General features: G+C 50.4%; 1 protein-coding gene across 1 annotated transcript in view; it reads right to left on the reverse strand.

Moving 5' to 3' along the window:
• NFASC (neurofascin) overlaps positions 1 to 13,730 on the reverse strand; it is a 371,015-nt gene that overhangs the window by 153,543 nt on the left and 203,742 nt on the right. Inside the window, exon 21 of the mRNA XM_086923454.1 lies at positions 2,917 to 3,032. Coding sequence (XP_086779580.1) covers positions 2,917 to 3,032 — 116 coding nt within the window. The remainder of the gene's footprint in view (positions 1 to 2,916; positions 3,033 to 13,730) is intronic.

The following is a 13,730-nucleotide window of genomic DNA, read 5'->3' on the forward strand; positions in this document are numbered from 1 at the left end:
TACAGTGTCGGCAAGACCCGCAAACAGAACCTTTTAGAAATGCAGGGCATCGGCGACCTCTCATTGAGCTTCTGAAAGGACGGCATCTGCAGACGTCAGTTCCAGAGATCGGTGCAGAAGTCGTCAGGCCATCGAAGTCACATGCGTTGCACATCGAACTCCTCTCTGTTGAAGTTAGGAGCACTGGCGTTGCCAGGCGCCGGGTGCTGCGGTGCGAAGTGCAGTGCCCTCAGGTCGCAGTGCGAGCAGCGGCTCGGTGGCCGCGTCAGATGGCTTCATCGGTGAGACCACGGTTGCGGTGCGATGTGAATGCAGTGCTCGTCACGGTGCTGGCAGGTCAAGGTGCAAGCAGCAGCGGCGTCGTTGAAGCGTTGTCATCGGCTGATGAACTGGAGGCGATGGCGTCGGTAGGCCAAGGCTGCGATGCAGGATGAGAGCGGTGCATCATGTAACTTAACGAGCTGTGCCCTCGAACAGCGGTGCAAGTAGCGACATAGATTTCGGGGTGGAGCGGAGGCGTTAGGGATACCAAGGCGTCGTTGTGAAGCGAGGCGGTTGCAGAGTGCAGTGCCCACAGGTCGCGGTAAGAGCAGCGGCTCGGTGGCTGCATCACCAGGCGTCGTCGGTGAGGGCAGGGTTGTGGTGCAGCTTTGCGACGGTGCTCTCTGCGATGCGTTCAGGACACGGAGTCAGCAGCGTAGTCGTTGACGTCGTCGAGTTGCTTTCTCTTCTGTTGCAGTACAAAACAATCAGTCCCCAGTGCTGACAGCAGAAGACCTTGACGTCTTTGCTGTTCCTGAGACTTCTTGACCATGGGGCAAGCTCTACATCAAGCCCTTGAAGAAACTCACAAAAGTACATTGCATAAAATCCACTCCAGTGCTTTCACTGCCCAAGACAGAAGCAGCCACTGCAGGCCAACACAGCAAAGCACACAGCAAAGTGGTAGTTCTTCCTCACAGCTTTTCCGGCTCTTCTTCTTGGCAGTGTTCTTGCCCGCAAAAGAGTTCCAAAGTTCTGGGGTCAGGGCCCCAATATTTATACGACCAAATCCTTTGTTCTCTGAAGGCAGAGAGTGTCTGTTCCCAGCCCAAACTAGTGCTGTCCTCTCTGGTGCAGCTTCCTGACAGGAGGCGGAGACAGCATTGTCCACGGCTGACAGGACCTATTCAGTTGCAAGGGAAATCTCCTTCCACCACTCTAAATGCAGACCGGGCCTATTCAGGTGCTAGTGCAAACTCCTCCCACTCCTCTGAATGCAGCCCAGGTCTATTCAGCCCAGCCCTAACTCATTCAGGAAAGGCAGAAAACACATATCCCCCCCCCCCCACCCCTGGTGGCCGTCTGAGAGAATGCATCTCCCCAACACCTGTCACTCCAAAGCCAGACAGTCAATACACATCCTAGCAGAGGCACACAGGATAGCTAAGCAAGAAAAGACCTACTTTCTAAAAGTTGTATTTTCAAACACAGAATGTAAAAACACCTTTACTAAAAGATGCATCTTTAGATTCTAAGTTCAGGCATACTAAACTTTATTTTTCTATCTGGTCCCAATGGGAAGTTATATTTATAAGATGTTATAAATTAACTCCCATGTTTTCCTATGGGCCAGATAGCCTTTTAACAGTGAAAAACGAAATTGGCAGTATTTCACTATTAGGACATGCCACACACATCAGGGCATGTCCTACCCTTCACATACACTTCACCCTGCTGACAGGGGTATATTGGGCCTACCTTAGGGGTGACTTACATATAAGAACAGGAAGGGTAGGGCCTGGCAAGTGGGTGCACTTACCAAGTCGAAATGGCAGTTACAAACTGCACGCAGACACGGCAGTGGCAGGTCGGAGTTACCTTTTCAGGGCTACTCATGTGGGTGGCACAATCTGTGCTGCAGGCTCACTAATAGCATTTGATTTACAGGCCCTGGCAAGCTCAGTGCACTTTACTGGGAACTGACAAGTAAATCAAATATGCCAATCATGAAAACACCAATCCATAACACAATTTACACAGAGAGCATATGCACTTTAGCACTGATCAGCAGTGGTAAAGTGCCCAGAGTCCTAAAACCAACAACAGCAGGTCAGGAAACAACAGGAGGAAGAAGCAAAATGTTTGGGGACAACCCTGCAAAAAGGGCCATTTCCAACACTTTTCCGGAAGCAATAATGTCTCAATCAAAAATAATACCATTCAAGGTTTATGAATGAAGATTGTCTTGTCCAGTTCACAGGCTCAAACATCTCCTGTTTTCAGTCTATTAAGGCTGAGTTTAATGGAGTCTACCCAGGTGCCATGTTCAACATCAACAGCAGCAATATCTGCAAAGTGGGCTAATCTGAGTATACTAGATAATGCTCAATATCATCCAAGAACCCATGGAGTCCCAGGCTAAGGTCTTTTGAATTCACAAGGCCTGTGCCCAGACAGCCACTAACATGGGAGAGTAGTTATTCATGTGATACTCCACTTTCCAGACATCCCCTCTCTGTTGCAAATTCCACATAACTCGCACTAAAATCTTCACTGCCATAGATATCAGAAAGCTGATTAACTATAGTAGTTAAGAGTGTTGAGAGCTAAAGAAAACTTGAAAAACACGAATATCATGCAGTCAACCCTTGACACATCTTGGTGATGATGCCACGTTTTGCTTCCATGACCCACCTGGAGTTTGGATTATAAAAGCTAAGAATATGTTTGCTAGGTGCAGTATCTGCTTGGTAGGCTTTTAGCCATCGGCAGGATATGGGTTGTGATCTATACACCATCTTAAGGTTAGGCGATTACAGCAGTTTCAGGGTCAGTGGGATGATGGTTAATCAGGATGAGCAGAAATATGGTTACTAGGGTTTTCCGGGTTATGGGTGGGCTGTAAAAAGATGTAAATATATGCTGCAGTCTCACTCTGTACTCCATTAGATTCCCATGCACGGAGGTAGCTGCCACGCGGGTCCACTGGAGGCCGATGGCAGTGCTGTTTAAGATCCGGATTTTGATTTCAGTGGGGGCTGCCGTGGGATCTGAGCAGCAGGAACAGAGCAGAGGTCCAGAATTAAAAAAGACATAATGAAAAAAAGGAGAACTAAGAATAAAAATGGCCTTCTTCACTTTGGTTAGTAATGCTATCCTTCTTAACTACTTTGAAGGCTCTTCAACAGGTGAGATATATTTACTGATATCTCTTAAGCATCATGTGGCCTTGAACAACATAAATTTGGAGATCCAGTTTGCTTGACTCTTGAACCTCATATTTTCTTGGTTTATGTATTTTCTCCAACTCATTCATAGTGGGCCACTTGCTGTTTGGCTCACAACAAATCATGAAAGTAGCAACCCTGTCATTTGAGTTCTTCAACACATATCTCTTTCTTCTAAAGATCAACAAAGAATGTAATGCTCTCTTCCACTCCGATGCTGATAACATTCTATCAACACATAAGCAGCAAGCAAAACTATCAATTCATGAATGGCAAGGATCTCCCATAAATCTAATGGAAGGAAATATGCTTTACCTGGATTTGTAGTTCTTCATTATAGGCATCTTCAATAAACATATACAAACATTCGTATGCCTACAGGTCCAGCTGAATCTCCCTTCTTTCTATTCCGTCTAGCCTGTTTTCTACACAATTTCAAAGAATACCCATCTGAGAAAGAGCCCCATAGCTGTCCGAGGGAAAGCAGGGCTCTCAGTTGCAGATGAAACAATGGATTGCAGCAGATTCACTAGTCATTGTGGGCACAATGCTGAGTAGGCAAGATAGCAACCTAAGGTTCAAGTGTAAATATCTGAATGGGGTAATTAAAGAGACCCTAGGGGGAGCAGCAGCAACTCCCTGGAAATTGATGGCTGTCCCCTAGTGCAGGGAGAGAGCTAACAACATTCACTAGCAGATATGAGGTGTGGCAGGGGAATGCGGTACTGACAGACTGTTGTTAGCAGTGATTTGGTGGGAAAACTTGACTTCGGAAAATGGTACACCTCTAGGGGGAGCGCTGTCAAGTTGGGAGGGGGGGTTGAGAGTTTGTGGTTGTCCGCCATCACTGGTGAATAGAATTAGTGGAACTGGGCCACAGGCTCCTTTCAGGGCTGCAGGTAGGTCCAACAAAATTAAATGAGCCTGAGCCACTAGGAAGGGGAGGAGAGGTGAGCTCTGTGATCCACATGTCCTCACAAGGTTGGCTTTGGTGGGAGAGCCACAGGACACAAGTGTGCCCCAAGTGCACGTGTGAACTTACAGTTAGGCAGGGCTACCCCTGAATATGAATGGGCTGGCTAACCCCAAGGGAAAACCACTGCTTTGAATCTAGGTGAATAATTTTGAGTAAAGCTGTGTGTTGCAGTTCCCGAGCTCTCATGTCCTCTAGCCGGGAGCCTGCAGAATGGATGGCAGGGCTGACTGGGCAGACCTGAACAGGCACTTTGATAACTGGTCAAGAAAATGCTCCGAGATTCACGCTGAATTCCTAGATTTAGGAGCTGTCTTTAACAAGCAGGAAGGGTGCTGCCTCAGGTGCCGACATTTGAACCCATTGATACAGCATGGAGGTAAAATCAAGGATCAGCGGTTCAAGGGCCATGATCAAGGGCTGAAAAGATAACTCTTGAAGACATGTTATTTAAGGCCTCTCCTCAAGAACAAGCAGCACTAGACTGGTGGATCCTATCCTATGTTTGTTGCTGCAGATTATGATGCCCCGGGACACCCCTGTGTGTTTCTAGCACCGGGACACCCCTGTGTTGGGGTAGCTGTCGCGCTTAATAAATCTCAGTATTAATATTATTATTATTATCATGGAACAGCTTGTAAAGTATTTGTTCAATTTGCTCCATGATGACTTTACAGCTTTCATGGCTGTAGTGAGAGAAGCCTTGGATATCAGAAAATCCATTAAGTCGCTGGGAAGAGGGTCTTCTCTCTTGAGGAAGCAAGAGACAACGCCTCCGAGGAGCAGTAATTCCTCAAACAGAAAATCATCACTGAAAGGAACATTTTAATGCCTTCCAAGAAAAGCTGTGAGATGCGCAAAACAGCTCCCTGCCTAGCAATGTGAGAATAATTTGGGTCCCACAGGAAGGATACAGAAGGCTATGTGCAGAACCTATTTGGTAAGACACTAGGCTCTGGTGAGACCACAGCTATAGATGTGGATTAGCATATAGAATGTCAGCCCACTATGTTGCAAGAAATGTTCTCACAGATATCCTTACAAGGGTTCACCACTTTCTGATCAAAGAGAGTATCGGTAAAGCAGCCAGGGAGAAGGATTATATTACGTTTGAGGGCCAAAGAGTCACTCTTTACCAGGATGAGTGGCATCACTGCAGAAATGACATACATTCTGGCAGATCACAAACGCTCTCAAATCACAAGATGTGGAGATTTTTATCTGACATGACCAGCAATGCCAAATGAAATCCCGGAGTGAAGCAAAAGGAATATTGAGCATTACCAAGAATGTGCATTGGCAGATAATAATGTAGTGCAGGCCGCATCAGTGGTTGGTGGTTTTAGAGGGGGGTGTGGGCAGGAGGGTTGGGGGGGCACTAAGCGCAGAGATAAAAGTGGAGGAAGAGATGACTGCAGGGAGCCAAATGATGAGGCCATTGGCTGATGAAATGGTTAAGGAGAGAGGAAGGTATTGCCCACTCGTGCATGCTGAGAGATGCACATTCCATTAACATCCATATAGATGCAAGCTGCTGGTACCTCAGAAGCCGGTAGCAACTAGCCACCTTGAAAGCAAGCAATGTGGCTGGATTTGAGTAGAGCAGTGCTACTTTGGAGGGACCTCCTGAGGAGGTTATCTACTCATGGCTCAACAGATGAGGGGGGGAAGGCCTTGAGTTTTCTTTAGAGTAGGCTCAACCACCTTCATTGTTGATTCAATATGGGACACATGTAATACGTTTTTTTACCAGTCACAAGCCCTCCAATTCAGTAAATCAGGGGGTTTGTGATCGGTAATTTTTTTAAATGTTGCAAACACAATTTAAAAAGAAAAAAAAACCTGAATCCTAGAGTAATTCCAGTAACAAACAACTGATAAGTTACTGGCTCCCAAGCTGGAGTGGAAACTCATTCACAAAAGGGAAGGGGTCCTCTTGGGACCCCTTCTTCGTGGGAATTGAAGTGGCAGCTTAAGGGTGAGTAGGTAGGGGACCAATGTAAAATTTCAATAAATATTACAAACAACTGAAATCTTTAAAAGTGCACTCCTAAATTAGGAAATAAACCAGTGCATTTTGTCATATCTGAAATTCAGATGAAAATGTTGCCCACCTCTCTTTCAGGGGCGCTATCTAAGACTGCACCCTTGAGGAACCGATGCTGCTTCTGGGTATGGAACTGCTTCCTTGAATGGACCATGGAATGCCCTTTAAAAACCATGGACACACCCAGAGGAGGCAGTAGAACAGCTGCACATTTGTGAGCTTGCACTTCTTTTTTGTAGGTGCACTACTTGATCAGTCAGTCATTCGAGCAAGGGTAGACAGAGATGGCCTGTCTCCTAAGAGAAGCAACATTTGCCAGGCATTAGGAGAAGGTTCTCAGAGTAAATTTTAGGGCAAATACAAGAAAACTTATCTTGGAACTGGCAAACAATTTCCTGTGCAAAGGCTATATTGGAATATGGTAATAGAAATCCAGGAGATTTACTGTGTAGAGCCAACTGCCCTTCTAAATGGAAATTGTTATTTACTTCAGAGTCAACATTCAGAACTCTGATGTTTCCTCGGTTTTGATTTTTAAAGCATAATAGTATTTTAGAATATTTTTTCTTGAGGTGGTCTGGGAAAGCGCTGGAATAACTTTGCTACTTACTGTATGAAGCCAAATTCAGCCCAAGCCTATCCTCTACTCAAGCTCTGTCACTCAACAGCAGCATCAAAGTCCACTTTATGTTAAGAATGACGCCTAAAGCCCAAAGTGTGATTCTTGGTCAGCTCATGCTATACTACACAGTAGAATGCCTTGTATACATCCTATCTGCTTTTTTCAATGACACCCTGTCAGCAATCAGAGTATGATCAATCACTGACTTGGGTAGTAAAGAACAAGTTACTTACCTTCGGGAATGCCTTATCTGGCAGAGACTCTATCTAGCCGCAGATTTCTTACCTCAGAATTATCCCTCAGGCGTCAGACTGGATACGGAATATTTTTGTGAGCAGTACCCTTGGGCTGTATGGGTCATTGACGTCATTTGCACCATCACTGACGTCCAAGGTACCTATATAGGCACCACCCAGGTGTGCTGAATTCAGTTACTTTTCACAACTTTCCACACAAGAAGCATGCAGCCACAAAGTACAATGACCACTAGTGTGGAAAACTAGGGCCTCAAAAGTAGAAAGCCCTGTCCTTAGAAATCTGTTCTTAGAGCGGGGAGGATGAGTTGGTCGGTAAGAAATCTGCAGCTAGATAGAGTTTCTACCAGATAAGGCATTACTAAAGGCAAGTAACTTGTTCATCTGATAGAGACTTCTAACTGCAGATTCCTTACCTTAGAATAGATATCCAAGCAATTCCTTCACACAGGTGGGTCTGAGGATCAATTTCACACTAGGTAGTCTTGCAGGACCGAACAGGGAAAATGCCCATTCCTTCGGACCTCACTGTCCAGACAGTAGTGTTTGGTAAACATGTGCAGGGAAGCCCATGTGCAGGGGAAGCCTACACTGCAACCTGGCAGATGTTCAGGACTGGAACTCCACAAGCTAACTCAGTAGGGGCAGCTTTAGCTCTAGTCGAATTAGCATGCAAACCCTCAAGGGGTTGCTTCTTAGCCAATGCATAAAATATTTTGATACAGACCACGATCCATCATGTACTCTTCTGTAATGCCCATCCTTTTGCGGTTCTGGCATACCCAAAGAGTTGGTTGTCCACCCAGAACTCTTTTGTGCTGTGAAGGTAGAACAACAGCACTCTTTTTGCATCCAAACATTGAAGTTTCTCCTCTTCCTTGGAGAGATGAGGCGGAATGTAAAATGTAGGCAGAGATTGTTTGGCCTACTTGAAATGGAGTAACCACTTTCGGAAGGAAGGAAGTTCTGATATGAAGAACAAGTTTGTTTAGGTAGATGCTAAAATAAGGAGGCTTAGATGACAAGGCCTGAAGCTCCCTGACCCCCCAGGCAGATGGTACTGCCACCAGGAAGGAAGTCTTGGTGGTCAGGAGCCTGAGATGACAGTTACGTAAGGGCTCAAACAGAGAGCACATCAGGAATGTCAGTACTAGATTAAAGTCCCACTCCGGCATAATGAAAGGAAACATGTTGCAGACCTTTTAAAAAACCTATGTACAATAGGCGATTGGAAAAGGGAAGGTTGGTAAGGCAACGAGGAAAAGTTGAAATTGCAGATTTCGCTTAACAGTGCCCAGAGCCCTGCTGAGCTAGGGATAGTATGAACAGAACCTGAGAAAGGGGGCAGAAAGGGGATCAATTTGTCTTTCTGTACACAATGCCCAAATTTTGCTCGACAGCAGGTGTTAACCATCTTGGTAGAGGGGCCACCTGGCTGGCAAGATAACTTTACAGACTTTGGGAAGAAGGTCATAAGCTGTCAACTGTTGCAGCTCAATCTCAATGCAAGTGGGAGGAGCATTGACAAGTTCGGGTGGAGAAACTACCCCTGCGACAGAGGATACTCCCAAAGAGGCAGCCTGATCCGAGGACCAATGGTTTGCCTCAACAGCTCAGGATACCAGACTCTCAGTGCCCAACCTGGAGCTACAATGGTGACTTGGGGCTAGTCTTTCCTGATATTCTTGAGAACACTGAGCAGGAGTGGTATCAGCAGAAAGGAGTACAGGAGGCCTGAACTCCACTCCAGACGAAAAGTGTCTCTGAGCGAGACCTACCTTGGAAAAGCCAGTATGCAGAACTGCTGATATAGTGTGTTCTCGTCAGTGTCGAACAGATCTAACCAAGGTTCTCCTCACTGCTGTAAGAGTTGTGCACCACCTCCGGATGGAGATGCCACTTGTGATCCGCAAGGCATTGTCGGCTGAGTTAGTCTGATCTGGCATGCAGAGAAACTGCCAGATGTGGAACCACCAGGGATATGCCATGATGTTCCAGCCACATCCAGAGAAGCAGGGCATTGTGACAAAGGGTCCACAACCCCACCCCACCCTGCTTGTGGCAGTGGCATTATCCATGAACACCTGCACTAGCCTTCCCTGAATGGAGGGTAGAAAGGCTTTCAATGCCAATCGAATCGCTCTGAGCTCCAACAGGTTGATGTGGAGTGTAGATTCTGCCGGACACCAGGAGTCTTCCGATCTTCACTTCTCAGGAGTGATGCATCCGTCACCAATGTGAGACCTGGTTGGGGAAGGGAGAGGTGTCTTCCGCTGACTCAATCACGATTTATTAACCACCATTGCAGATCTTAGCAGTTCCCTCTCAGATCTGGACCTTGTCAAAAAAATTCCCCTCATACTGTGCCCACTGGAACTTCAGGACCCACTGCAGAGCCCCCCTATGCCAATGGGCATGTATCACATGCAGGATGCAGGAGACCATGAGGTCCAGCACCCTCAGAATCAGTCTCACTGAAATCCAGGAAAGAGGCTGAAACATCGGTATCATAGCCTGAATATCCTGGACTCACTGTTCAGGCCCACCTTCAACAGCCAGTTGTCCAGATAGAGGAAGACTGGCACTCCTGATATCTGCAGATGAGTTGTAACCACTGCTATCACCTTGATGAACACCCAAGGGGTGCTGTTGAGGCCAAAAGGGAGCACCGCAAACTGAAAGTGCTTGTGCCACACTGTGAACTGCAATTAAAGCCTATGGGCAAGCAGGATGGGAATGTAGAAATAGGAGTCCTGCAAGTCCAACACTACCGTCCAGTCTCCCAGATCTAGGGCAGTGAGCATCAGGAATTCCTCCTTGAGAGCTCAGTCCCAGGATAGGACAAAGGCCTTCATCCTTCTTGGGCACCTGAAAGTAGGGGGAATAGCAACCATGACATACTGCTGGATTCAGCACTTTCTCTATGGCTCCTTTGGCCAAAAGAGCAGTCACTTCTTGGCGGAGAAGAGATAAGTGGCCCTCCGTCAGTCAGTCATAAGTAGGTGGCATGAAGGGAGGAGTAGTCTCGAAGGGGAGGGAGTTGCCCCTTCCGACAATCTGCAAAACCCACATGCCCGATGCTATGGACTGTCAGCGGGACAGGTGATGGCAAATCCTGCTGCCCACTAGGTGTTAATGATGGTAAACAGGCAGACTAGTAGGCTTTGGAGGCTGCAGCTGCTGGGGGAGGGGGCTCAGGGGGACTGATCCAACCACTCGCCACCCGACCGACAAGGCTGTTAGGTTCCACATCCAGGACCATTCGGAGGCTAGAAAGCTTGCAGGCTGTGGTGGCTGGTGCGAAAGGTGGATTCAGGTTGACAAGGGCCCATAGAAAGGGCCAAGGACCTGGTCGTAGCCCTACTGTCCTTAAATCAATCAATCAATCAATCAAGACATTTATAGAGCGCACTACTTACCCGTAGGGTCTCAAGGCGCTTAGGGGGGGGGGGTGCCGTTACTGCTCGAACAGCCAGGTCTTGAGCTTCTTCCTGAAGGAGAGGTGGTCTTGGGTCAAGCGCAGGTCGGTCGGGAGGGAGTTCCAGGTCTTGGCGGCCAGGTAGGAGAAGGACCTTCCTCCTGTTGTCGCTCTACGGATGCGTGGGACGGCGGCGAGGGCGTGGCTGGCTGATCGGAGGTGGCGTTTGGGAGCGTAGAAGTTGATTCGGTTGTTGAGGTAGCTCTGGCCTTGATCGTGTAGGGCTTTGTGTGCGTGGGTGAGGTGATTCTTTTGTTGACGGGGAGCCAATGCAGGTCTCTCAGGTGTCCGGAGATGTGGCTGTTTCGTGGGATGTCGAGGATGAGCCTGGCTGAAGCGTTCTGGATCCGCTGAAGTCTGTTCTGGAGCCTGGCGGTGGTTCCGGCGTAGAGGGCGTTGCCGTAGTCCAGACGGCTGGTGACGAGGGCCTGGGTGACGGTCTTCCTGGTGTCCGTGGGGATCCACCAGAAGATCTTCCGTAGCATGCGCAGGATGTTGAAGCACGCCGAGGAGACGGCGTTGACTTGTCTGGTCATGGAGAGGGAGGAGTCCAGGATGAAGCTCAGGTTGCGTGCGTGGTTCGTTGGTTTGGGTGCGGTGCCCAGGGCGGGGGGCCACCAGGAGTCGTCCCAGGCGGTGGGCGTGGAGCCCAGGATGAGGACCTCCGTCTTGTCTGAGTTCAGTTTCAGGCGGCTGGTCGACATCCACTCGGCTACCTCCTTCATCCCTTCAAGCAGGTTGGCTCTGGCGGCGGCGGGGTCGTTGGTCAGGGAGAGGATCAGCTGGGTGTCGTCGGCGTAGGAGATTATGTTGAGGTCGTGTTGGCGTGCGATGGCCGCGAGGGGGCTCATGTAGACGTTGAAGAGGGTGGGGCTCAGCGAGGATCCTTGGGGGGCGCCGCAGATGACTTCGGTGGCCTCTGACTTGTACGGTGGTAGGTGGACTCTCTGTGTTCTTCCGCCGAGGAAGGAGACAATCCATTCCAGTGCCTTCTCCTGGATTCCGACGTTGCTGAGGCGTTGCACTAGGGTGCGGTGGCAGACAGTGTCGAAGGCCGCGGAGAGGTCTAGGAGGATGAGGGCCGCTGTTTCTCCGTTGTCCATCAGGGCTCGGATGTCGTCGGTGGCGGCGATGAGGGCGGTCTCGGTGCTGTGGTTGGCTCGGAAGCTGGACTGCGAGGGGTCGAGGGATCCGTTCGTCTCAAGGAAGGTGGCCAGCTGTTTGTTGACGGTCTTCTCGATGACTTTGGCTGGAATCGGGAGTAGCGAGATTGGGCGGTAATTCTTGAGTTCGGTGGGGTCTGCTGTAGGTTTCTTGAGAAGAGCGCTGAGTTCGGCGTGCTTCCAGCTCTCGGGGAAGGTGGCGGTGTCGAAGGAGGTGTTGATGATGTCCCGCAGGTGGGGTGCAATGACAGCGTCGGCCTTGTTGAAGACGTGGTGAGGGCAGGGGTCGGTCGGCGATCCGGAGTGGACGGAGTTCATCATGCGGACGGTGTCTTCGGTGCTGATCGGAGTCCAGGCTCGGAGGGTGGTGGTGGGCGGCGTTGCTGGGGTCGTGGCGTGCGTCGGTTGGGTGCTGAAGCTGTTGTGTATGTCCGCGATCTTGTTGTGGAAGTAGGAGGCGAGGGAGTTGCAGAGGTCTTGCGAGGGGGTGATGTAGTTGTTTCCGGCGTTGGGGTTGGAGAGCTCTTTGACGATGTTGAAGAGTTCCTTGCAGTTGTGTGCGTTGTTGTCCAGCCGGTCCTTGAATGCAGTTTTCTTGGCGGCGCGGATCAGTTGGTGGTGCTTCCGGGTGGCGAGTTTGAGGGTGGTCATGTTGTCCGGTGTAGGTTCCTTTCTCCAGACTTTCTCGAGGGCTCGGCAGTTCTTCTTGGAGCTCTTGAGTTCGTCGGTGAACCATGGGGCTTTCTTGCTGCCGGGTCTGCTGGGCGGGGTCCTCAGAGGGGCGAGTTCATCCGCGCAGTTGCTGATCCACTTCGTGAGGTTGTCGGCGGCCTGGCTGGGGTTCGCTGAGCTGGCAGGAGGGCGCTGGCTCAGGGAGGTGGCGAGCTGGTCGGCTGTGATCTTGTTCCAGCTTCTGCGGGCAACCTGTTGCTGGTGGTAGTGGATCGTCGTTCTTTTGAAGGTGAAGTGTACGCAGCTGTGGTCCGTCCAGCGGAGTTCTGTGGCGTGGCTGAAGGCGATGTCTTTGCTGGATGAGAAGCCGGCGTCGAGTGTGTGTCCGGCGAGGTGGGTGGGGGTGTTCACCAGTTGCTTGAGTCCGAGGTTGGCGAGGTTGTCGAGCAGGGTGCTGGTGTTGCGGTCGTTGTTGTTCTCCAGGTGGAAGTTGAGGTGCCCCAGGAGGATGTAGTCAGCGGAGGGGAGGGCATGCGGGCTCACGAAGTCGGCGATGTCCTCGCTGAATTGAGTGCGTGGTCCCGGGGGTCGGTAGATCAGGGTGCCTCTGAGGGTGGTCTTCGGATCGGTGTGGATCTGGAAATGCAGGTGTTCGGCGGTGGTTAGGGTGTTGTCGGTGCTAGTCGTGATACGGATGGTGTTCCTGTGGATGATGGCGATGCCTCCTCCCATCTGGTTGGCGGTGCGGTCCCTCCGGGTGATCTTGTAGCCCTCTGGGATGGCGATGGCGATGTCGGGCGCTGAGGAGGCGTTCATCCAGGTCTCCGTGATGAAGGCAACGTCAGGGGCTGTGGCGTCTAGGAGGTTCCAGAGTTCGATGGCGTGTCTGTGAACGGATCGGGTGTTGAGGAGGATGCACTTGAGGTGGTTGCTGCTGCTGTTGGTGTTCGGCTTGGCAGGTGCTGGTGCCGGGCAGGTCCGGATGCAGGTGAACTTGCAGGCGTGGCAGCTGAAGGGTCCGTGGGAGCGTCGTGGGGTGGCTCGGTAGCATCCTGGGGTTCGGCCGTTGTTGAGTGCGATGAGGGTGGCGGCGGTGTAGGTCAGGCGGGTCGGTCGGGGCCCTCGTGGGCCAAGGGTCCTGGCACTGGGCGCGGTCCAGGCGCGGACGGGCGTAGACAGGCTTACCTTTGGCGCGCCTTCGGCGCACAATCGGCGCGCCTGCTGCGCGTGACCGCTGCACGTTCGCACGGTCGCCATATATGGCGAAGTGCGCGGGGGCGGAGCAGCTGGGAGGCGGGAGCGGGGAGGGTAC

This window comes from Lissotriton vulgaris, chromosome 5 (assembly GCF_964263255.1).
Source record: "Lissotriton vulgaris chromosome 5, aLisVul1.2, whole genome shotgun sequence".
NCBI classification, from domain to species: domain Eukaryota; kingdom Metazoa; phylum Chordata; class Amphibia; order Caudata; family Salamandridae; genus Lissotriton; species Lissotriton vulgaris.